At 38.9% G+C, this 25,653-nt stretch overlaps 3 protein-coding genes across 3 annotated transcripts; 1 reads left to right on the forward strand and 2 right to left on the reverse strand.

The window, feature by feature from the left end:
• The first annotated feature begins 212 nt into the window (after positions 1–212).
• On the forward strand, positions 213–10,277 carry LOC128734122 (arf-GAP with dual PH domain-containing protein 1-like). Its single transcript, XM_053828145.1, has 5 exons — positions 213–745; positions 4,652–4,877; positions 4,950–5,728; positions 5,789–5,849; positions 8,944–10,277. The coding sequence occupies exons 1-5, from the start codon at positions 664–666 to the stop codon at positions 9,017–9,019; spliced, it is 1,224 nt and encodes a 407-aa protein (XP_053684120.1). The 5' UTR covers positions 213–663; the 3' UTR covers positions 9,020–10,277.
• Positions 9,348–25,377, reverse strand: LOC128734124 (alpha/beta-tubulin-N-acetyltransferase 9). Its single transcript, XM_053828148.1, has 3 exons — positions 25,205–25,377; positions 10,762–10,960; positions 9,348–10,700 (listed from the first exon to the last, which is right to left on the reverse strand). The coding sequence occupies exons 2-3, from the start codon at positions 10,946–10,948 to the stop codon at positions 10,285–10,287; spliced, it is 603 nt and encodes a 200-aa protein (XP_053684123.1). The 5' UTR covers positions 10,949–10,960; positions 25,205–25,377; the 3' UTR covers positions 9,348–10,284.
• On the reverse strand, positions 13,493–16,972 carry LOC128734123 (lambda-crystallin homolog). The gene is made up of 3 exons (XM_053828147.1): positions 16,771–16,972; positions 14,111–14,489; positions 13,493–14,050 (listed from the first exon to the last, which is right to left on the reverse strand). The coding sequence occupies exons 1-3, from the start codon at positions 16,812–16,814 to the stop codon at positions 13,526–13,528; spliced, it is 948 nt and encodes a 315-aa protein (XP_053684122.1). The 5' UTR covers positions 16,815–16,972; the 3' UTR covers positions 13,493–13,525.
• Positions 25,378–25,653: the final 276 nt, after the last annotated feature.

Below are 25,653 nucleotides of genomic sequence, written 5' to 3' on the forward strand. Positions count from 1 at the left end.
CTGCACAACATTACTACATGCACAGTAATTTCAACCTTTCAACTAAAGCGCCAATTAACTTTTGACGCTGGCTCAAGGTGGACATTTATACTAATTTTCCTCAAAGTCATTTCAGTGTGTGAAACGTCAAAAATTGGAAATCTTGCAAGCAAGTGAAAATTTTTGTTCATTCAACTCAACGACGGACGTGAAACAGAGTGGAAGGCAACATTTTAGTGTGTGGCAAATAAAAATAAAAGCTTGTGCGATTTGGTGTAATTTTTCTTGATTATTGTTTGTAAAATGATTCCAGTTGTTCGTTAACTGTCCTGTTCTGTTGGGCGATTATAAAGTGAGCTTGCGATTGTTTGGCAGCAGATTGTCGAAAAGAAAAGCCATCGTAAAATAGGGCAGCGTGAGCTGTTTTACGCCGTGTGTGTGTTGTTTGTGGTGGGAAAGGAAAACCCACAGCTCATCAGAGGTGCTCCCCAGCGCAGCAGCCAGTGACCATAGTGTGAACCGTCTGGCGGAAAGGTGCGACGGCTCAGACTCGTGTAAATAGGAGGTGTTTGCCGAAGCGGGGTACTGAAAAGAAAAATAGATCATCGGAAAATCCCCCTGTGACGATAGGGAGGAAAATATTTTTGGTGCTGCGGCGGAAAAAGGATTGCTACCGTTCCTACTATGGCCGATCAAAACGAGAAAATTCTGCTGCGGTTACTACAAATCGACGGAAATAATGAGTGTGCAGACTGCGGAACGAAAAGTGAGTAGATTTATTGAATAATTACGCCATTATGTAGCAGTGAATGAGAAAGGCAGCAGAGAGACTGAAAAATAATAACAGCTTTATCTCGTGTTAATAGTGGCTTGTAGTTCGGTATTGAGCTATTTGAGCTGTAATGCGTGACATAGGGATTATTTGCTTGGAAGTGATTCCTACTTGGACACAGAAAAGTTAAACCTATAGCTGATAAATACAATTGACAACATTTGTTTTGATTGCGATTACATGAGCAGCTATGTTGCAGCAGTATGTTGTACCGAATTTAAAATTGTTCAGCAAAGCCTATTTTTCAGTATTGCATATTTATTCTTTAAATTCTTAATTTCCATCATTTTCATTAAAATTGTATTTGTTGCTGTTTGCTTGAACAGTAAAATTCGACTTATTTTACTATGAGTTTTAACATACACATAATAGGCAATATGGAACCTGTTGTGAAATTTGTATAATACCTACTACATATATGTTGATATTTATTCAAAATAGATAAGAACTGATTGATAAGCGATGAACTAGTTTGAGAATTGAGATTATGTAGGTAGACACCAGGCACCTATATCTGGAAACAGCGTCATCCACTAGTAGTGACCAGATGTGTGCAGTTGTGTGGGTAGATAAAAATAACATTTTGAATGAGCAAAACAAATGCGACACAGAGTGTGTGCTTATCGGGAATCGGAATAGAAATGAAAACAACAGCAGCGAACCTCGAAAACAACAACGCAAGGGCGCGCGAAAGCTTCGTCATACTTGTTGGTTCTATCCACATCAATCTTCCATTGGCTCGTCATTTGCTTCCACCAGTCGTGGCGAAGGTGAATGGACTCCATCAGAATATTTTGATTTATTTTGTGCGTTCTTCGATGCTAGCTTTTTTTGCTGACGCTCTCCTACGTCTTGTTTCCATAGCTAATTAGTGTAGTTATGCTGCGTAAATCCATTTCAAAGATTTCTAATTCTAGTCTGTCTTGGCGGAAATTATTTCTTCCGTTTATTGCTCATTGTTAGACAAATCGAGTTAAATTTTTTTTGGAATGTCAGTCATAATTAGAATTATTTCTACATATTTCGAAACGACTGCCACAGACTTCCATTTTACAACAAAAAAAAAAATTTTGAAGGATCAAACCTGTTTGGAAAATGAACGATTATAAAAATAAGTTTTAAACTTTCAAGTTTAATCGCCTTGCTATATTTCCTTCCTTTCAAAGGTATCCACAAAATAATTGAGAATAAAAGGGGGAAAAGGAAGAGAAAAATTAGAGTTGAAGGTTAAATTGCAAGGGATACAATAAAGATAAAAAATACATCATTTTTTTATACACAATGATCGCTGAAGATGTGTATAGGTAAACGCGTGAACGATGGTTCATTTTACTTTTGTAGTTATTTGTTTTGCAACTATTATTGTTGCACGCCAAGAACTCGTCCCTACTTCACACGGTCCTGGACTTACTTTAGTAACGATACTTTCGTAGGTTCCGTTATCGATTTTGCGCCGACCGAATTATGGTCTTCTAGTACTGTCGTCGGTCCTGGGCAGAGATGCCAGGTGATTTTTTGAAAAGTCTTCACGAATCAAGGAAAAATGTCTTCATTTGTCTGCTTTCGGCTTTCCGCCCATTTAAATTGCATGGTGAAGACATGTCTTCACATGTCTTCAAGTGAAGACATTTCACTTTTTTGTAACCAAAATGTCTTCAAAATGAAGACATGTCTTCACTTCTGGCATCTCTGGTCCTGGGTTGCCGTCCCGTTCTTCAGTCTTCTCGAACACCAGCTCAACGTACCATTATCCTCGACAGCGCACATCCCCGAAGTGTGCGCCCACGTCTTCCAGATTTTCTGCCTAAAATAGTCTCGGCTACACTTTTGTCGGGCATTCTGGCCACGTGCGCAGCAATCTGCAGCCGGCAAATTGTACTATTTACACTATATCAGCATATTTGTATACTTTGTACATCTCATGGCTCATGCGCCACACTCAATTTTCAATTTTGCAATCAAATATAGATCGCAGAATGTTACGCTCAAAACACCAATCAGGTCTCCGATTTATTTTTGTAACCGTTTGGTTTCGTTAATGCCAAGTCCCAATTTCGCTGCTGCCTATTTAAAAGGTCTAAAGGCGTCTTTCATTGCTCTACGGTGGATTCTGATATCGACGTCATCAGCAAAATCAAGTTGAACTCTTGGAACTTCCGCGTCTAATAACTGACGCAGGGCAAACATCTGATTCGTCGTGGAGCGATCCTCACGAAAACCAGCTTGGTACTCGCCGACGAAGGAATTCGCTAACGGTCTCAGTCTACCTAACAGGATACGGGAAAGCATTTTCTAGGCAGAATTGAGCAAGGAAATGTCTCGATAGTTTTTATATCCGAGTCGAAGTCCTTTTTTGAAAATGGGGCAAATGAGGCTATCCAACTATTCCTACGCCAGCACTTCTACATACGATCCGGTAGATTTCTTTGTATAGCCGCTCGTTCCCTGCAATTAGGAGTTCAGCCGGGATACCGTCCTCCTTTCCGTTATTCAGCACACTGATTTGCTTCTTAACCTCCTCCCATGTTGGTGACTCCACAGGTTGGCCATCGCTCACAATTCTTATCCTATTCCTGCTGATCTCCGTACTTACCTCGCCAGCGTCTGGAAGTACTCCTTCCAGCTGTCATGCTGTCTTTCACGCGTCGTGCCTACCACTTCTCGCAGTTGCTGCAATGGTTCCATGGAGTTTCCTCCACAGCCCACTTATATCGTTTTCCTTTTCTTACGACTGTGCTGTGATTCGTTGATCGAGCATTTTGGCGTATTCCGTTGTCAACCGCTGGATGTTGAAACGTCGCGTCCTCTCAGTGCAAGCCTTCGCCGCGTTCGAGAACCTTGTGTGAATCTTACACACGTCGAGATAGTGGCTAGATTTGATATTTGGTCCCCGAAAAGACCGTACATCGATGACATCCGAAAAGTGTCGATCGTCAATCGGGACATGAATCACGGTCTGAGAGCTAGACTCTCCATTTGGATGCTTCCAGATGTGTTTCTTAACATTCAGACGTGAAAAGTAGGTGCCGCAGATGGCCATTCCTCTGGCTGATCGACAAATGAAAGCTATGTCTTCCAATGACAGAACGAAAAAACTCCTCCCTCTCGGTCTGCCGATTTGCATCTACGATAATGATTTTCACGTCATATTTTTTTTTTTTTTTTTTTTTTTTGTTAGATTATAGTCACTTTAACAGCTTATGTCATTCGTGACTTCTGCGGGGTTGGGATTTGAACCCGGGTCCTCGGCGTGAGAGGCGTGAATGCTAACCACTACGCCGGGACTGACCCCTCATATTTTTAGGCACTCTCCATAGGTTCTCTCAAGCCTGGCGTAAAATTCGTCCTTAGCATCATAGGATTTATCATTTTTCAGTGCATACATTAGGCTGTAGTTGAAGAATTTACCTTCAATTCTCAACACACTTATACGGTCGTCTACGGACATCCACCAGATAACTCGTCGCTTTTGCTTTTCCAAAGCTACGAAGCGATGTTCTGCCTATGTTCTGATATGGTATTTGAAAAAAGTGTCTGCAATATGTCTACTGCACGGAATTCCCTTTCTCCAGAATTTGAGCACCGAGCTTCTTGAAATAGCAGCCATCTCTACTCCAAGTGGATGTAGCTCTCGAGCCTGTCCTGTCCTGAATCCTACTAAGACAAACGAAAATAATTTATTGTTATTCTATCTCCTGTCGTTGAGAAGATGGACCTACAATGATCTTCATCAAGGTCAACAGTATGTTATCTTCAATCTTTTTCAGTAAATATAAAAAACTAATCGGATCTCACCCGCATTCTCTAATTATTTGGTTTTCCTTATAATACTTCTCACAGATCCCGAATGGGCCTCATACAACATTGGCATATTTTTGTGCACACGGTGTTGCGCAGTTCACCGGAACATGGGCGCACATATATCCAAGGTAAAGCATCTGAAACTGGACAAATGGGAAGACAGCCAGCTGGAACGAATGATCGAAGTTGGCAACAAATCATCGAAGATCAAATACGAACACCGAGTCCCTGCCTGCTATCGACGACCGAGAGAAAATGACCCACAGTGAGTAACGGTTTTAAAGTTAAGGTCTTAGCGGAGTTTTTAATTAGTTTTGGCGCTAATTTACATTTTCAGAATCCTTATCGAACAGTGGATCCGTGCCAAGTACGAACGACTCGAGTTCTGCATGAACGAACGACCCATATACACTTCGGGCCACATGGAAGGTTTCCTGATGAAGCGCGGCAAGGAAGATAGCCGCTACCAGCTGCGTAAGTTCGTTTTGTCCGAGGCGGATGACACACTACGCTACTACGTCAAAGAGAAACGTGAACCAAAGGCAATCCTAAGAATTTCCGAGCTGAATGTCGTATACGCCCCAGCCAAGCTGGGAAACCCCAATTCTTTGCAATTAACATTCATGAAAGACGGTACAACGCGACATATTTACGTTTACCATGATGATCCGAAGGAGATCAACAACTGGTATATGGCGATACGTTGCGCCAAATTGCACCGACTGCAGATCGCTTATCCTAGTGCGGTAGAAAGCGATCTGATGGATTATTTGACGCATGATTTCGCCCGCGAGGGCTGGTTACTGAAAACAGGACCGCGAACGACTGACAGCTACAAGCGACGCTGGTTCACACTGGACGATCGCAAGTTAATGTATCACGATGACCCGCTAGATGCCAACCCGAAAGGGGAGATTTTCCTGGGCAATCAACTCGATGGTTACAGCATCCGAATAGGAGCACCAGTTGGTGCCAAGGATCAGGGCTTCAGTTTTACGCTTTTCACACCCGAACGGACCTATAATTTGTCGTCACACAGTGAACAGGATCGAGACGAATGGATGACTATGATTCAAAGAGTGCTGGAAAGACCGCTCAGTCCGCAGGATAGTTCAAGTAAGTGTTAAATAATGGTTAATAGCGTGAGGTACCATATGATTTACTTTATTTTTTCAGTATCGGCGCGACTCATTCGAAAACGCGGTGGAACCAATTCGATAAACATCTTCACCGGCAGGTAATAACTTTTACTTCGTTTATTTATTTAATAGCATAAGTTTTAGTAAGCGGCGAAGATGCGATTTGTGAAAGCGAAATTTATCCAATACATTAAAGCAGCTAAAGCATGAGATAATATTCTTCGTACCCACTGCTAACGCAAACGAGTGATACGCATATCGCGCAAAGAAGATAGTAGCAGCAGTGTTTATTTTCATGGAAAGCAGACTTTTAGCTGTAATTTAGTCAGATTAATGAAAAATAAGCCCTTTAGTTTCTATAGGAAAACATGAAACTCCTCTTGTTTCTAGCCGTGTTTGTACGATTGTATAAAACAGTTATACGTTTAATTACTCCTTACTGTCGGTTCATCGAAATTAACTGTCCGAGTAGGTGAATCGGTGTATGATGGAGAGTTGTACAATCATCTTAGAGTAAAGTAAATAGTCACGCATGCATACATGCGCAGGGATAGGCAATGCACTCACATACACATACACACACATTAGGTTGCAGCATGGATTGCTCCGATAAGCAAGTAATTTATATCCACATCTGTTCTGTTGTTTCCATTCTAAACCAGAAGACTTTTCTTTCTTTCTCAGTTACATACTAAATATCTGTAGGAATAATTTATTGATCGCTTCCAAAGCGAAATGCCCATATGAGAATAAGTATAATGTAATTAATTTATTAAACACGGCTATAGTGGTAAGTTGCTTTAACGAAACGCGATTTACACATCCTAGAAGAAAGCAGCATTGATCAATTTTCATTCTTTTTATTATGAAATAAAATGCTAACCAATTTCGTAGCAAGCAAGAATGTTGAGCCAGCGGCTCACATATGGACTAAGCATATTACACGTACACTGCCTGTTTGTTCCTCCGCTTGATGGACGTAACCACTTCGAGGGTTTCCCAGAAAAGGCCGGAAGAGTATAACCTGAATCCGATTAAATATAGGAATATTTTTATACAACACTTTACACATCCCACCCTGAACTATTAAAATGTAGTTGAGTACAGCGATAAAAGGTAGATTTTTCTATTCGTGGATATACTGTGAAGTTCTATTTAGTATGGATTAGGAATCTTTATTTTACCACCGAAATATGCTGTTTTTATGTGATCTGGCTTGTGTGCACGGCAGTTGGTTAGCAACATTTAGCTTGTAGAACAATGTTTTATAACGGCATTTTTTACAATGGACGGTAGAAGAAAACGACTAGCACATTACCGGACGAGTAGGCACGTACTAGGGTAACCAACCTATTTTGGACCCCTTTAGCAGCTGTACATAATTTGGACACTTCCATTTGATTCTGCTGTAAGTGTCCAAATTATGTACAGCTGCTAAAGGGGTCCAAAATACGTTGGTTACCCTACAGTGCCTTGTAAGTAGCAAGTGTCTGTACACTTTCGTCGTCCCGGTTAGTAAACGAGTTAGACTAAACTTATTGGTCGCTGGTTTGACTACAATAGACGGAGGAAAAGGTACAACTTGTGTCTGAAAATAAGTCAACCCACCACTGTTGGTGGAGTTTGAAGTACGTCGCACGCTAAATAAGGGGGTCTGGAATCTTCTTTTATCCAATCCACTGTGGTTCAAAGGTTAACCAATATATGCGATCCACAAGAGCCTGAGAGTAGAAGTGGTTTCGAAGCATGGGTAAAAGATGCGATACACAACTTCTTGAGCATTGCTTCAATCGCCCACCCTTACCTAATTTTCCGCTCTTTCCCCTTCACGCCTTATTCCGTTCTGCTTGGATACTATCAACACCTTTGTTTCATTATTTTCTTCTACCGTCTTTCTGTCCATTGTATGAAACTACCGATATAGAAAATTATTTATATGCCTGACCTCATTAGAAGGTCAAGCCAAACACGAGGATGGTCTATTGTTAGACAATGTTTTTCTGACATCAATTTAATTGAGTGTTCATGTCAGTAACTGCAGTTACTTACCTATATCCTCAAAATGGTAAACGTTTTCCCCCAATTGATTTTATCATATTTTTACGATTTTTAGTTTTGTATCGAATTAGTGTGTTGTGGTGTTAACATTTTATGGATTTTTTATATTAATCGTTGATAGAATCACTTCCGGATATAATAGGCCGTATGAATCAAAGAGTTAGAGCAAACTCTCCCATAAAATTTACACGGGAAAAGTAAAGCAAACAGTTTTATTCATACGGCCTAAAGACATGATTTAATTGATGGTGATTTCGGCTTATTCACATTAAATATCTAGATTCAAATATTGGTTCGGTACATCAAGAAGAGAAATAACCAAAAATACAAAAAAAATTATTCGTTTTTGTTAGATATACCACCAAATTTGGCTACTGCTTTATTTTGCCATGAAAAAGCAAAAATAACAGGCACAGAGGTGCTATATTATATACAAATTTCATTAGAATTTATTCAATCAATTACTGCATTGGGCCTTTTTTCTGTTTGTCGTATTCTGGGAAAAGATTTTTGAAACACATAAGCAGTGAGTGCAAGATAATTAAGGACTTGTTGAAAATATCATTTCAAACCCTACTAGACTAGAAGCTATCTAACTTACTAGTGCGTTGTATAAGAATGGCACTGGCTCGAAAAACGCAATGATGCCTCTTGTTCAGGTTTTCCACTTCCTGTTTAGTAACCTATGACTTGGTTTCGATTCCTGGTTATAGACACAGGACACAGAAACACAGGTGCAAGTAATAAGCATGAATGAAAAATATAAAGGAAACACAAGATCAGATAAGAAGCATATCACTTATTCAATTGCGATACTTCAAATAATAAAACGATGATATCACAATAGATCAAAACATTGGTCGCAGTGATGATTACTTCTTAATCTATGCCGCTTTCTCTGCTGCTTATAACTTAAATCAATTATGCTTTTTTTGTAATTGATTCGCTCATTTCAATGCTATGAAACCTATGAATATCGATTGTATTGTAAATGCATTCAGCTAGATCCGAACGATCAGTGAGTGAAAGCGTGTAAAACGCACTCCGATTCAGTTGAATACTAATCAGTCTATGTGAAATCAGACTGTTATAGTTCACTGATTTTTATATCCTCCTTGAATCGTTTTCTTCCAGGACGGGATCGCTCATTAGCAAGCGGGGAAACAGTTCAGTACAGTTGAGGATAACTACTGCATGTTCGTGGCAGTGATTGTGAATGATTGTGGAAATTTTCACGTTACCTGGATTTTGGAAAATGAGTTCGGATATGGAAGAGCAACACGATTCACTTTATTGGCTGCTACCGCAAGTTATGCTGAGCATTCTGTTACTTGATAGACTGTAGAATGAACCTTGAAACATATGAACTAGATCCCTTATTTTCCTCAATTTACCACAAACTTTATTGTAATATTTTATAGATCACGGAGGTTTCTATTTGTTTAATAAATTTATACAATTTTTAACGTTTTAAATTTTATTTTTGGCTGCCTCAAAAGATCGATCTTCTTTAGAATCTTATATGATAAAATATGCTTTTTCAAAAGCAATGCAATGCTTGCTTATTTTCCTGTGAATTTATGATAAACGGAACCAAACAATATGAAACAAATACGGCAACACAAACTGGATCTGAGAAGAAAAAATCAATTGATCATATAAACAAAACAAGAGATGCGTGTGTACATTTTTAGGCTACCATAATATCCAATAGACGATAATCAAGTAGATAGACAAATATAATTAAATTGTACTGTAAAAACACAAATAGCATATGCGTAAGCAACCAAAATAATTTCAACTCATATTTGTGTTGAGAAACGGTTCAAACTTTGCACTTTTATTGAAATGGATCGCCTGTTTGTCTAGTTAAACACAAAAAAACAATCCACCTAGTTTATTCCGAATGAAGTAGCTTATTTTAGCGTCTAGCTTTTTCACCAAATAAAACAGAATGAACTTAGAAGTACCCAATTAGATTACTGATTTTTGCTCAAGATGCATATAATTTACGTCGTGTAAGTAGGAGAAACTGACCGATCGAACCATCACTACTAGTAGACTAGTACCATTCACCTTTTTTTTTTTGAAAACAGCTTATTTGAGTATTTATGTCTAAACGACGCGCATGGGAGTAATGCAATTTTCTACTCACACTGATGATACATTTGGTTTCGCGCTCATTGATGAACCAATTGATGTAGGTCGAACTAACTAAGAAAAGGAAAATGTAATAATCTGCCAAATATAGCTAAAAGAAACGGGGCTTAACCGAGTAAACAACTATTGTGCTATTAGTAAGGATTGTATCGTAATATGTAATTTAAAGAGTGCCGCTACCAAGCACATGTAATAGCTCTGATTAGGTTAAACATCATTCGAAAACAAGAGACTAAACCGGGGCAAAGTAGCGAGGAATTATAAAGACTAGAAACGATTTAAATATAAGAATAATCTTTCACTAAACTAAAGCCACTAGCGCTGATATGGTTTAATTTGGTAAGAAACTTCCTTCCTCATCCATTCGACCCATGCATCGTCCACTAATCGTTCAAATGTGACCTCTTGAAAAACTGGAACTCGTTTGACTTCGTTAAATCCCATTTTTTTAAACATCTGCATCGCCTTGATATTGGTATCTTTCGTTATCGCCCTGTAGTTGTGGATGTGCAGGTAAGTCATCCCAAATAGGAGCATTAAAAGAGTGGATTCCCAACCGTAACGCTTCCCCCGGGCTGGTTGCTCGGCAATCATGATCTCGATTTCTCCTGTTTTTTCGCTGTATCCTTCTTCATCGGCCAGTAGAAATATATTGGTATCACCTATTAGAGCTTGGATTTCATCATCCGTTTGCTCTAACTTGGCTTTGTCGAGAATAAGAAAAGTACATTCTGTCGAAAAAGGAAACTTTTTAAGCTTTTGTTTGATTAAAAATAACATTTTACTACTCACTATCGTCGTCCTCGCGCCAAGATTTTTGCATTTCGTACTCCTCATCCAGGGATAGAGGATCGGATGCCGTCAACTGTTGTAGTTCTTCGTTCTGCATCCACTGGTGATATTTCTCAACGTGCTTACTTTCGTATGGCACCAGAACCACGTTGCTTCCGACTATTTGTAGGTTCTCATTTATCTTCATGGTTACAGTGTGCTGAAAATGTTTTGAACAGAAATATGTTCTGACTCAACTTTCAAAACAAGTTAACTTGTAAAAGATGCTAAATTTTTTGCCTAAAACAGTTTAATCAAATAAAGTAGCGTACGATATTCATGTCTCGATCACTTTAAATCAAGTTGCCAATAGAGTGAGGGGTAAAACTCGTTACTTAATAATCGAATAATCGAAGATTGACAGAACATAGTACTAAAGTGGACATAGAAGTGTGATAAATACCGCCAAAGGAATTAAATAAGATTTATATCCCAGTCAGGTATGAACATTGGGAAAGTTTCCGGGCGAGCGACACCCTAACCTCACGATGTCACGCTAAAAGAACTTTCTCTTTTGTGATAGGACCCATTAGTACTTTTTGCAGAATCCGATCGGAGCCGGATCACTCGTATTAATACTTTGTAGTCTTGCCCGACGGAAGTGATCGAACACCAAAATCCCCGCAACCTCGAACGAACCCCGCCTGTGACGTCATACGCGCTCGTGCCAGAGGCGGTGGCGGGCCTGGGTAAAACAACAATCTTGGTACAGCGGAAGACCTTTTGACGCCCCCACGCAGAAACCCCGCCTGTGAGGTCGCACGCGCTCGTGCCAGAGGCTGTGACAGGCCCGGGTAAGACAGAAGCAGAGTTCCGGTATAGACAACATATTTGCATCAACAACAGTAGTTCTATCCTGCCTTCGAGGTCACGTGTGCTCTAACCTGAGACCGTGACGGGCCTGGGTACAACCTGGAGCCGCTACCGGATATCATCCAACATTTGCAGTTCGCCGAAATCGCGTAGCTGAGATTTTGTCATCGTGTATTGAATTGGTCGGCCGACCACCCAAGAACCAGAAAAACAGTGAGTTTGTAAATTAGTGAATAAAAGTCCGTTTTGTGAGCAGTTATTTGAGTGTTTGATTCCTTGATCAAATAAGTAGACCCGCAGCCGACTCTGAGAGCCATCGTGCTTCTCACAGCTGTGCTAGGCTGAAAAGAGGGTGTGAGAGCCCAGCCCCTATACGGTTCCCAGTAGTTCGATCAGGAACTTGGGGTGAATGAACTCAGCTGATGCCCCTCTGGCGTCTGCAATAACACACTGTAGCACCGAATCAACGCACGCTTGCAATGATAATCTGCTAATGAGTTGGCTGCAATTGAATCACTGACGCTGCATTATCCTAAATCCATAGGGCACGATTTGGGCGGATTTAAACAACGTTTGACAATCCACAGAAAACGAACGTAGTTGATTTCAAAATTCGTTGGAAGTTGGTGGTTTATTTTGTGGCCAGAACGAGCACCGACGAACCAAAATGACATCTTACATTTTTTCAACTTGGGCTCGAAAACATGAAAAGCTCGTCGATCACTCCCTTTCAAAGTCTACGCTTCGCGGCCTAAATTCTAAATTCATCAGTCAGTAGTACATTGAACGTCTGGTGACTTCTGATCTTTCCGGAATCAGGTTTTCCTCCTTGACCCTTGCACGTAACAGGAGTTGGCACGATCCGGTGCTTCTCACAGATGTGCTACCTTGAAAAGAGGGCGCGAGAGCCCAGCCCCTATACGATTCCCAGTGGTTTGACCAGGAACTTGGGGTGAACTCAGCGGATGCCCCTCTGGCGTCTGCAATAACACACTGTAGCACTGTAGCAATCTGCTAATGAGTTGGCTGCAATTGAATCATTGACGCGTGACCAACGAACCGAAATGACATCTTACACTTTTCCTCAGAACTTGTTTTAATCTTGCGCTCAAAAACATGAAAAGCTCGTCGATCACTCCCTTTCAAAGTTAGTCTACACTTCGCGGCCGTCCGAACTAGCACCCTCGTCCAAAGTTGGTGGATCCACATTTTGTCCATCATCCTCAATCGTTATCCTGTTTCTGTTGACAACACCATCTTATTCATCAGTCAATAGTACAACGAATGCCTGGTAGCTTCCGATCTTTCCGGGATCAGCTTTCCCTCATTGACCATCGCACATAACAGGAGTTGGCAAGGTTCGGTGCGTGATTTCCGTTGATCGTTTTAAAAAAGCTTATCGTATCGTGCCTCTCGAAGCAATTCTCCGCCCCTGCAAGAACGCGATCCCGAGTGCTGCCGTTTCTTACGATGGTAAACTCTCTTTTCGGTAGCTCTAGCATGTCGGTGTCCCTCTCTCTGTTTTGGCGTATCACAGTTACAGCCATCATCTGACTTCCGGCTCACGCACCATGAAGTTGACTATCTACAAAACACTGATAAGACGAATGCTGCGAGAATCGGATGGCTGCAGACAAAAATGGGGTGAAGAAGTGTGCAGCGCAGCACGTAAGATTGATCGAACAAGTGAAGACCTACGTGGACTACGCAGTTAGGATAAACAGCCATGAACCGACTAGAAAGTGTAGGTAGACCTGGGACCTTTATCTGATTAAGGAAGTTATATTATAAGAATTCTGTTATCCTGAAGATTCTCTATTGATGGTAGATTTTTGATTTTAAATGGAGTTGTCATCTGAATAGCAAAAACTGAACCATAACCATTATGATTGATTCTATTAACGAAAAACTTTTAAATCCCCTTCTTCAATTGTGCCAGCTTAGTTAGGCAAGCATCTCGCCAGGCTCGTCGTTCTGGTAACTTGCCCAACGGAACCATTTCCTCCAGTTCTTTTGCTACCTGTTGGGTTACTTTCCCCTCCATCTTAGGGGTCGCTCCCATGGTTTCGCTAACTGCAAAAATTGTTTTACTGTATCGATCACAATAGTTAAGCATGCCTTCAGCGTTCAGATGGGCGGTCTCCAGAGGACCCAAAAATGCATATCGCATGCCCAATCCGTCTGACATTACGCTGTCAATATCCTTCACGTTTAGAATTCCGTCCGCTACCAAGCGCCAGGTTTCGTTCAGAATGGCATACTGAATACGATTAAGGGCAAATCCTTCGATTTCTCGCGAGAGGGTCACTGGTTTTTGTCCGATTTCTGTCATCAGTTCACGTGTCTTTACAACGAATTCCGGTCTCGTCCAAGGGGCTGGTACTATTTCCACCAGTGGAACGTAATACGGTGGGTTTACGGGATGAGATACCAAAACCTGCGAATATCAATATTTCGTTAAATAACTTCATAGTGGCACATTTAGAGCAAACCTAACCTGGTCCTTATGCTTCAAATCCTTGCTAAACAACGACGGAATAAACGTACTGGTGGAGCTGGAAATTATCGTGTTCGATCCGACTACAGCGTCTAGATCTTTGTATAGTTTTTTCTTTAGTTCTAAGTTCTCCGGTACGCATTCTTGGAGTAGCAACGCTCCATCGACTGCTTCCTTTAGCTGGTGTGACCCACGAATACACGAAAATTGTTCGCTTGCATTGAGTGAACCGCGTAGCAATCCGTTCTTTTCAAGGCTATTCAGCTCCTCTAGCGTTTGTTGTAGTGCCTTTTCTACCACTTCCGGAATTATGTCAAAAATGGTGACTTGATAACCAACGCCGGCAAACAGCATGGCCCATGACCGACCGATTAGTCCACTGAAATGCAGTTTTTAGTAAATAGAACAGGATTAGTGATTGACTGGCACTGGTGGAAAAATTACTATCGAACCGCGTTTTGGCTTGTGAAGGTCGATTGTGGAGTATAGTTTTTCTTAACAGGCAACATCGCAAAAATGATGATCCACTAATACTTTTATCGTTTCTATTTAGAAGTATTTACAGTCAAAAGAAGCAAAAGAACTTTTGATTGTTAAATAAAAATTCAAACAAACTGTTTGAATGATGAAAACTCCTGAACACAGCGTTGTTATGTTGGTGCAAAAATATTGTTGACATTGTTGAGTTTTATAGATTGAATGAAGAATATCGACACGTCTTCAACGATTTCACTTACTGGCTGGATTACATACGGGTACATGTCGGATCTATTGATGCATTTCATAGTGGCTAGATTGAGTCACCGGACTCAAAGAGCAACTTGGCTTCTCAGTATGACTTGTTTACTTTTCTTATATTACGCCAATTCATAAACCTTAGGAACTTTAGAAAGAATGTTGAAGCTATGAGAAGACTTCACAGAAACGAAATACCAAGACGGGATTTTTGACGTAGGACTACGTCTTACGGCAAGTTTTGAGATAGGGTGTCATTCCAAAAAATCGAAAAATGCGAGCGTCACGAAAAATGAAAGGTTTTGAGCGCTAATAGCTCAGCGGTTTTCCGATCGATTTTCAATATTTTTACACCAATCGATCTGAAAATCTTCTAAGAATTGACCCAAACGAAGAAAAGTATGTATTCTTGATGTTGAACTATTGAAAAGTTGAAAATAATGAACCTATGTTTTACCAGAATTCTCGCTTTGTGATTGGCTGGAAGATTCTTTACGATGACCTAAACCTATACCAATTTGATATCTGTGCTTGGGAAGTAAGCCAAAACAAGTGACAACGTTTCCTCATTTCAACAAGATTTCTTAACACCGCGGTTAAACCTAGACCATTTTGATGTCCTTGCTTGGGAAGTATGCCAGAAAGAGTGACAAAGCCCCCTCGTACCAACAAATTTCTGACGAACGCGATTAAACCTAGTCCAATTTGATGTCTGTGTTAGGGAAAAATTATGCAAGTTCGTTGTCCCAACAGATCGCAAATTCTTTACTGCGAGACGATTAAACCTCGGCGAATTTGATATCTGTGTTGGAAAAATGTACTACAGCTGTAGTATTCGGTTATAATACGACTCTGTATGAATACGCGTGCTTGCCGTTCCATTAGAAGTGTAGTGAAAAGATGTGCTGTTGATAAAATAGGATTGAATTGGTAAAATCCCTTCAACGTGGGAAACCATGGATAATAAAAACAATCTTTAATTTCAGTAAGGTAGCAGGAAAGCAATAGTTTGTGTTCCTGATTTTGTTAAATTGTTTTCAAACGCACAATCTTTTGAGAATTGAACGTATGCAATGTTACTACTTTGCTAAATGTTACATGCAACGCATGTAGCATGTATATATGTTGCATATAGCATGTATACGTGAAGAATCGAATGATCACTACAAAGAGAATTACGTAGTCCTGCGTCACCTATATATGCGGTGGTGTCTTGTACACAACCCCTCTGATTTTTTTGTTCCATAACTAAGCAATTGTAAGATGGAAAAATATATACTTAACATCTTTCTTAAAGGAACCACGGTCATATTGATTTAAAATTTCGTAAAACTCGGGTATAGCCCCAATTAGCTCAATTACCATTTGCTACATGTATTTGTATACCGCGCTTTATATAACGAGTTCCCAACTGTACTATCCAAAAATGTGCAGTTTTTTTATCATTCTTGCCTATCTGATTGCGGCAATTTCGAACGATTTACTATGTCAATTATCAACGTAAAGAGGGTCTTCTTCCATGTCCCAAAACTTTCGACTCGTATATCAACGGACCGACATGACTAGTTTCGTCTCACATGGGTGTCGACTGAACCTGCAACAGTTGGGATTGCAGACGATCACGTATATTCCACAGCCTGACATGACATTCTGTCATGACTAAATACCTTTAGATAAAATCAATTTCTTTTTACAATAAAGTGTAAAGTTGAATATCTTCCAAATTATATGTAGTATTCCACCTCACAAAGTCACAACACGACCGCACAAAGCAACTTAAAACGCTCGATAGTTTAGTTATTATGTTATACAACTGAACCTGTTTCACTGAAAGAAGTATACTTTCGAATTTACTTCATTGGGATAGCGCGAAACTAGACACCTTTTTGGCACATTGTATAATAGGCCGTAGAACTTTCACTTACCTGCCAATGATAGCGATTTTTTCCTTCTTCAGTTTTGAAGCCATTGTGTAGTAACTATTCCGATTGGTGCCAGCAGCGAATAAATTGAAGAAATTTCAATTAATCAACTTTTTTAATTCCTCTACAGTAAAGAGTTTTATGTTTGTCACACGTCACACTCAAACAATATATTCACAAACAGAGAGGCGAACTGTATCTTACGTCCACACCCGTTGGTAGATGCCGAGCGACTGTTTGTAAGCTGCGGGCTTCCGCAATATAGAACTGATGACGATAACTTTTGCAAAACATGTTTCTGTCTTTTTTCTATGGAAAAGTGTAACGATCACAGCGAAAATCATTAAATTTGAAACAAGACATAGGGTAACCAAAGTATTTTGGATCCCATAAGCAGCTGCACATAATTTGGACACTTTGATTTAGTTGTAAATGTCCAAATTATGTACAGCTGCTGATGGGGTCCAAAATACGTTGGTTACCATAACACTAACATAAGACATCATAAGACATAACATAAGACATAAGACAGTGTTCACTAATATTAAACTCTGTCATTCGAGAAATTAGAATGTATAGAAATGTTATCAAATAAGTATGAGTACAAAGCAGAATAGAAAGGTACTTTTGCTCTATCTCCCAACCAAATATGAAGAAAAGTTTGATCAAAAATCTTCGGTTGCGTTTAATAGCCTTTCAAAAAACATTAGTGATTTGAATATGCTAAAATGGTTAGGAAGTGATGATTGACATGGAAAAATAGAAGGCAAGCTCAAGAATGACCCAAAATGAATAAACCGTAACAACAGGTTAAAGAAAAATTATCTGTGTAACAACAAACCATGTTTAAAATTTTATCTGGGTTTCTTAAAAACAAAATATGGACATTATTTGCAAGCAGGCTTGAAATGCTCGCTACCGCTTCAGCCAAGCAGTATCAGTTTATAGTTTCTACTGAGATTTGCACCAAGGAAACTGGACAACGATTTATTTTGTCAGCATAAACTTGTTTTAAATAACGGATATCGGTATTGCACATTTGAATTTTTTTGACGAACGGGCAGAAATTCTGATTCAATATTCTGTGTACTTTATTACCATCGTTTTGCAAAAGTTCTCTAAAATTCGAGTCATTTGTTGTCACGTATTTTGTCCATTAAGAATGGACAGATCGCATTGGTTGGTGAATTGAAGGTTTTTGCATGTATAGTCGAGTCGTGCATATTTGTGTATGACGAGTAAGTTTCATCTACCAGCAAAACACTTTCTAGCGGTCAAAGAAGACGCGAGTTCATCCAAGATTATCAATTCATTTTTAAAACTGATTTATACCATTCACCAATTACAGAATTTTTTTAAATTTAAACTATGCATTTGTTAGTAATATAAGAGCTAAGATTCAATTCCTAATCAATTACATCAAAACAAGAGTTTTTTTGTTTAAAGCATCATATTTGCCTTCAAATATATTTTTAGGCATTCAAAATGTTGAAATACTTTGACCTAGTTTTGTCCCCGGAAAGAGTTTTAACTGTTATTATTGGTTTTAATGTATCTTATCAGTAAATTATATAAATGAATATTCGAAATTGATTTGTTAGTCTGGCAGAATCATTGCATAGGTTTAGTTGACTGGTCCTAGAATTGAACGAAAAGATTTAAAAATTTTGGAGTCTCTAAAATTTAGGGTATACTAAGGAAATAAGAAAACGTATGGGGAAATTTTACGATTTTCTCGAACATTGCTTATTTCAAGAATTCACAACTCTTGCATCAAGCATTGTAAAGCCCTGCAGCCGCCAAATTACCGAGCCTATCTTGACAATGCTCGTTGGTAAGAATCTCTACTCTCTACTACATCTTGTCTCGCCCTGGAGGTACTGTAAAGTCCGATGTTTCATCACTTTCTTCTATCATTTTCATCGTCTCTTGGAAAGACTGTCATTATAAAAAATATTCAAATGTCTGACTTCATTTAAAAGTTAAAACAAAAACACGAGGTTGATCTTATCCTGCATGCTTTTCAATATCGTTCGGGTTATTCGGCACCTCCTGCTGTACAGTGAAAACTCGAGCCGAAGAAAGTTTAAACAATGCTCATGAATACCAGAAGAATTAAATTAATAATGGAAGCACTCATGTAAACTCAAATGATGCATCTCTATTCCATTCGAAGGACTGCTGGTGAGATTGTTCTATTTTTGTCCATATATCGTCATATAATGTATATTCATATAACACATATCTTATTACATTGCCATATACCATCATTATCGTAAAGGGGAAGGAGCATCAGGGTATCGAATGAATCGAAGACTGGATGAGGGATGTGGTAACCAGTCCAAGTCATATAAGGTCGGAGAGGAATTTGACGCGCCCTTCTAGCACACAAATCATCACGCAAGATAAGCTTGCACGGCGAAGTTATGTATCTAGAAACCGGAAGTCTATGTTGGAAGGAGTGTCTTATATTCCCGTGGAATCATATAAGCGACATTGCTTATAGATCCACCCAACCCCTTTTGGTCCTTCACGAACACCATTGACATGAAAGTTGCTAGGTAGATAAATTCGATTCTGCAGTAATTCTACTTGCATACAATGGGAAACCCTTGAGGTGATGGTGGCTACCCCCTTACATACAAACATGCATACGAAATTATTCCAGACCTTCCGTTTGAGGTTCGCCCAAAAATGTCCTATTGTTTGCAGCTGGAGGCCGGTCCAACTCCTTCGGTGATCTTTTGGCATGATGTGCCGAGGCCAGGCCGGCCAAAAACCACATCTTCCAGGCGACAACTTCCAGCAAGGCCTTCATGCTGCGTATCTTCCTGTTCACCGCAAGTCTCGAAGGAAAAAACAGAGGCTTGGACATTCCCTTCCGGCTGATTGTCGACAGTTACAGAAGGATCTTCTTTGGGAACTTGATGCGGGAAATATATTTGATGCCATCGCTTACCTCCTTGATGGGGCGCAATGTATGCCGTATCAAGTAGGTCTCGTCATCCTTCGCCGGAAAGATGTTTTTTACCAGGACCTTTCAGCCTTGATTGCCTGATACTCAGATATGGCCAACCTCGACTGACTGACGCGTAGACATAAAAATGTCCGTTTTGGCGAGGTACATCTTCATCGTTTGGCTCCGAACTTCCAAAGGCATGGAAGGCTATCGGTGTCCCTTTTCAGCTTCTGCTCCACTAAACTTTTCTCTAGAAGATGGAGGAAGTTGTATATCCCGGATCGGCTATATCCGGCGGACAAGAAATGCCTCACAATGTCCAACTTGTTCACTCCGGGCTGCAGCTGACAGTACGAACAAAGCATCGAGTGTAGTTGGTTAACTGTTTTCGTCATAGTTGATACAATACGGCAGTACATAAGTGGATTAACCACCGGTTGGCTGGGTAACCGCATGAAATATCGCTAAGACCAGCTCATTTTTTATGCATATATTAACCCCCAAAAATTAGCATGATAAATTAATTGTTCAATTACGTGGGTTTAACGTAAATTGAATAAAAGGAAATTAAGAAAATGCAGTGGGCGTGTAGTGTAGCACTACATACCGCCTTATTCGGGGTATTACCTTTTATGAATATTTTAGGAATTCGACATTTTTGATCAGCAGTCGGAAATAAAAAATAACAGTATCGTGAAATTTTAATCCCTAACAAGCACGCATTAGTCAGTTTGTGAAACAATGAGAAACAAGAAAAATTATTTGGGAAATTTTCCATAGGGTAGAGTATAGATTTTCTAAGTTTGCATTGGAATTTTTCGCTTTCACGGAAAATTTGGTGGAAAACTGTTTACCAGATAATAATTTTGTTGTTTGTTAAATTTTCAGAATATTTTTTCAATGATGCTTGGTTCAAGAATTATGAATTTTTAAAATAATGTATGTGATGTAAGTGAAGTGAATAAATCGAAAAATTTCTCTTGATGTTTTCTTAGAATATAGGTGAACCCGAGTTTTTTAAATAATGATTTATTTCAGGAGTCCATTAAACTGTGCCCGCGTACAAAAGTTTACGAAGTTTTGGGATCTTTCCAATTAGATTCATGCGATAACATTAATAGATAATAGTTAAATAGTTGAATTAAAAGAAAATTTTCATATTTCTTAACAATTTTCCTCTTGCTAAAAAAAGTTAGTGGTTTATTTAGCGGTACATAAATTTAGCGGAAGCTAATAAAAACGCTGACGGTTTTAAAAATTAGCGAAAACACTAACCGCTAATCAAAATGTAAGCTGAGCTGATTAGCTGTTAGCGGAATTGTGCCCACCTCTGGTCTTTCGCTTGAATATCGACACAAATATTTAATTAACTTTTAGGAAACTATTGCTAGCTTCATCGATGCGGTCCAAAAATAGTTTTGTGAGGTAAAAAGCTTTCACAATTTGATATATTCTCTTGCGTATTACTGTAGCTGGCGCGTTATCAAAAAGGTAAATGTTTATTTGTAAGTTATTTGATCTTCTTCTATCTGTGATGAGTTGATAATATAGCATTTTACTTGTGAGTTGATAAGGATTCTAGGCGACAAGTAGCAGGTAAACATGTACCTATAATGACAATCGTATCGTCGAAACTAATGATTTCGACGCATTTATATCGGTTTTTCATTTACTTTATAATACTAAAGCGATTTGGTTTGTTATATTAAATAGAATCTGATTCTTTTTTTCGCGTTTTCAAGGTTCCAACGTGCACCTTTGATCTTTTGTATTTCAAAAGCATGAACTGCTTTATTCTTTCTATCTATCAGAACACAACGAATACATTTTCGTGAACATAGTTTTTATTTTGAGTATAAAAACTGCTTTTAAAATCCTAAAAATCAAAGACGCGTAATCCCATATGACGAATGATCCCAAAAATCAATGAACTTTAAATTTACTAAGATCTCTCTTCAAAATGTTTACGATTATCCGGTAAACTCTTGGAAGTTAGTTATCAAGAGCAAACAGAACTATTTTTATGTCTGTAAACATATTCATGCACAATATAGCAATACAAACGGTGCGTTTATAGGATCTCAACAATACATATGCTCAAAGTGGTGTTTTTCGTTTGCTTTGCTTATCGGTTCGAAAGCGTTATCAATTGGTCTTTCACTTCGAGCGAGACGAGCAATTAACCCAGTTTCACAAAGTTCATCAATGTTTTAATTAGGCATGTGATTTGGACACAAAATGATTTGACAAATAGTTAATTAGGAGTTATGGCTAAGAATCCGGTAATTGGTCAGAAATTCACAACACGGATTTATTCAAATGGGTTTTTGGTTTTAGTTTTAGTGCACGGAGACTCTAAATAGTTATTTCAAAATCCTTCCAAATTTTCACACTAATTCGATTGCTACAACAAATACAACGCAGTATGATTATTTTAAGGGGAACTCTGAAAGATCGAAAACAAAAATAATTGGTTTTCGTTATTTTTTTTTTGATGTTGGATTTAAATTTAAAAAAAAGTGTTGGAGTATTTTGTTTGTTGGTTAAGACATATTTGTATTTTGTATTTTTTGGATGCAAAAATAGTAAATATTGGGCTGTTAGCTGAGCGCATGGATGCTCTCTAGAAAACAATTCATTGCTAGCGTAGCGGTTTTTAAAATTCAAAAATTGAGAGCTCATAAAAAATTGAAGAATTGAGATATTGGAAAACGGCAAGTAACAATAGGTAGATTATTCATTTTTAAGTGCTGAAAAAAAAATTAGCCATATCGGTCCTGTAACTTCTGAGGTTATGTGCCGCCAGCTGAAAAACCATTGTTTCAAGAAACATGTGTTTAAAGTTTTGTGTTACTTTCCTTGACGTTACCCCATAGTTTTTGTTTTAACGAGATCAGATTTCGAAAAATCCTTTTGACACAACATTTCTGACTTCCCGAAAATAGTGACGTCTATTTTGAGCAAGCGCCTGTATGATTCAAATCACAACACTTATACTAATACAGTAATCCCATGAATTTGTACCGTAATTTGTTCTTAGTTGCTCAATAAAAAAAGTACAAGGGTCCATGCCTAGTGGCGCGGGCGCAGGCTTGAAGTAGGACTACGAATGTAGAGCAATTCGTCTCCCAATGCCAAAGCCGGTGATTTGTGTACGAATTTCATATAATAGATTCCCCAGTTGCGCAGTAACGGAAGGTTTACTCGCGATGTTGTATTTTGTACAACGCCTGTGAACCGTTGACTTTATCTCGGTATATCTCGGGAATCTAGCAATAGATAAAATTACTGTTTTCAGTAAAGTTGATCCGCAGACAAAGATCTTTCAAATGGTGGAAAAAGTTCCATAAGTTTTTCACCAAGTGGCATTAGTATTCGAGTGAATTCTGTTACGTTTTAGCATGCCTATAAATTGGAGTTGACGCGAGTAACGAAAGGTAAAGGATTGTGTTCTTACATGTGAGAAATTCATAATTTCAACTCTTCAGCTAATTTAAATGGTGGACCTAAAAAGGTCCGTTTGTTAATCTCCAATTCTCAAATTTCTGACTCGTGCTGTCCATTGTCTACTTTCGTCTATTAGATAGGTTATTGGTATGTGGATTAATGGTGGGAATACTGTTTATCGGACAAACGCTACTGGTAGGATCTGTAATCAAGATAGACTTTTATGTTTATGATGTTATGAGTCGCAAGCTAGCTGCTTGCCGATGTGTCTCCAACGAAAGCCGGTGAGCGATTGATGACGCGCACCGAGGCAATGGCAAACAATGTTTCAAATACAACCTTTAAAATTATGCCACGGATGTGACTCGAAAACTGGCTGTCCGATGCGTCGCAAGCTAACTGCTGGCTGATGTTTCGCCAACGAAAGCCGGCGACCGACTTATGACCCACACCGAGGCAAAGGCAAACAATGTTTCAAATACAACCTTTAAAATTATGCCACGGATGTGACTCGAAAACTGACTGTCCGATGCGTCGCAAGCTAGCTGCTGGCTGATGTGTTTCCAACGAAAGCCGGTGACCGAAGAAGGTAAGGAAGTTTAACCCATAGCTCAACTCGTGTATATTTCTCTCATCCGTGCTAGGGAAGCACTGACGTGGGAAGGCAAAAGAATGCCAATGATGAAATATTAAATATTCGACTCATATTTTCTCAATTATTAAACGTCTGTTAGGGAAACATGTAATCTACTGTGTTGTAATGGATTTTTTGAAAAATTTCCAATCGATTGATACCAATATATCTAGAATCTGTTGACGGATGACTGAGTTATAAGCGTGCAAACTATAACCACTTTTCGTTACATGTTCCCTTTTCGTTTTTCTAAAGTGCACCCCAATATAGAAATCAAAGAAGTAGTCCTACTTCAAAACAATGAAGTTGATTTTTGGCATAATTTTCGGACTTATCAAAGGCATATCGCATACCAAAAATCAGCTATCAGAAATCTGAGAAATTGGGATGAGCAAACAGTATCATTCAAGGTCCTATTCGGGGGATTGCTGTACTTCAACAGCAGACGAAAGAGTGTCACGTGGTTTATATGTTGAAGTTTATGAAGTGCTGCCGGGGAAATATAATTAATTTCGTATGTGTTTTTACTTAATATTGAAGACTCCAGAACTCAAGACTGGGCATAGCATAAGGTTTGCATATACAATGCAAAGAACGATACTACTAACGCCTTCTCTTATCCCAAGGGAGTTACTACTGCCTATTGCACTACTGTATTAGTAATCGCAACCATTTGAAAGAATGTATGCGTATTGATGCACGATGTCATGCAATGATGTCAGTGTAGTTGTGATGCTAGAATGATGTCACATATACAACCTGAAAGTTACCACCGTCATCCGTAGAGGGCGTACGGACAGAGTCCATCGAGATTTGATGGAATGCCCAGTCTTGAGTTCTGTAGTCTTCGTTATTACGCTAAAAGCGTTCTTGGCTCCTCTGCCTTTCGCATTTGTAAGTGTTAATGATGCACATTAGTTTATTTACTAGACTAGAATTGAAATTGTGATAACTTTTCAACTAGTGAATGAAAATTGATTTATTTTTCATGTCATTCTGACATTTGTGAATTTTTGTGTTCTCTAATGAAAAGTATTGTTTTATGATACTATGTACCTACAGTCACGTGAGCGATTGCTTATATTTCTTCGGCTTAATTAAGTGCTAGTGGAGAAACCGTGAGTTTAAATAACAAACATCAAATTCCTTACATTTTTGAAAAAAATGGTATAATATAAAATGTATGTGCTAAAGTGATGAATGCTATATCCTTTTAAGCATTGTTATATAACGTTATTGTTATAAATATTTATTTAAGAAGGTGCAGCAAAAGAAATGTATTCTAAATTCAGAAGTAGGTTGAAAATAGCCTCCCGTCCCCTATTTAGTATGTGCTGCAGATCTTTACAACAGTCGACTCCGTAATCTAAACTCTCAGATCAAAACATTTCGCTTACCGACTATAAAAGCTGGATTTCTGTATTAAGTCGGATATTTTTCTACAACTTCCACTTCAGTTGAACTTCCTACACTATCAAAACGATACTGATATTCTTTTTATTGCGAATTTTTGGGTATCTTCTTTAATTTATTCAAATCACAACACACAATCTCCCCAAACAATGAGACGGATGATGAGTCTTGATTGAAACCTTACAATTGTCTCTCTTGCGCTTTCCTTTTTTCTTTATTATATTATTCGCATCCTCCGTCCTCCCCAGAGATGCCAGAAGTGAAGACATGTCTTCATTTTGAAGACATTTTTGTTGCAAAAAAGTGAAATGTCTTCACTTGAAGACATGTGAAGACATGTCTTCACCATGCAATTTAAATGGGCGGAAAGCCGAAGGAAGACAAATGAAGACATTTTTCCTTGATTCGTGAAGACTTTTCAAAAAATCACCTG

The sequence above is a fragment of the Sabethes cyaneus genome, chromosome 2, assembly GCF_943734655.1.
Source record: "Sabethes cyaneus chromosome 2, idSabCyanKW18_F2, whole genome shotgun sequence".
Lineage (NCBI taxonomy): Eukaryota > Metazoa > Arthropoda > Insecta > Diptera > Culicidae > Sabethes > Sabethes cyaneus.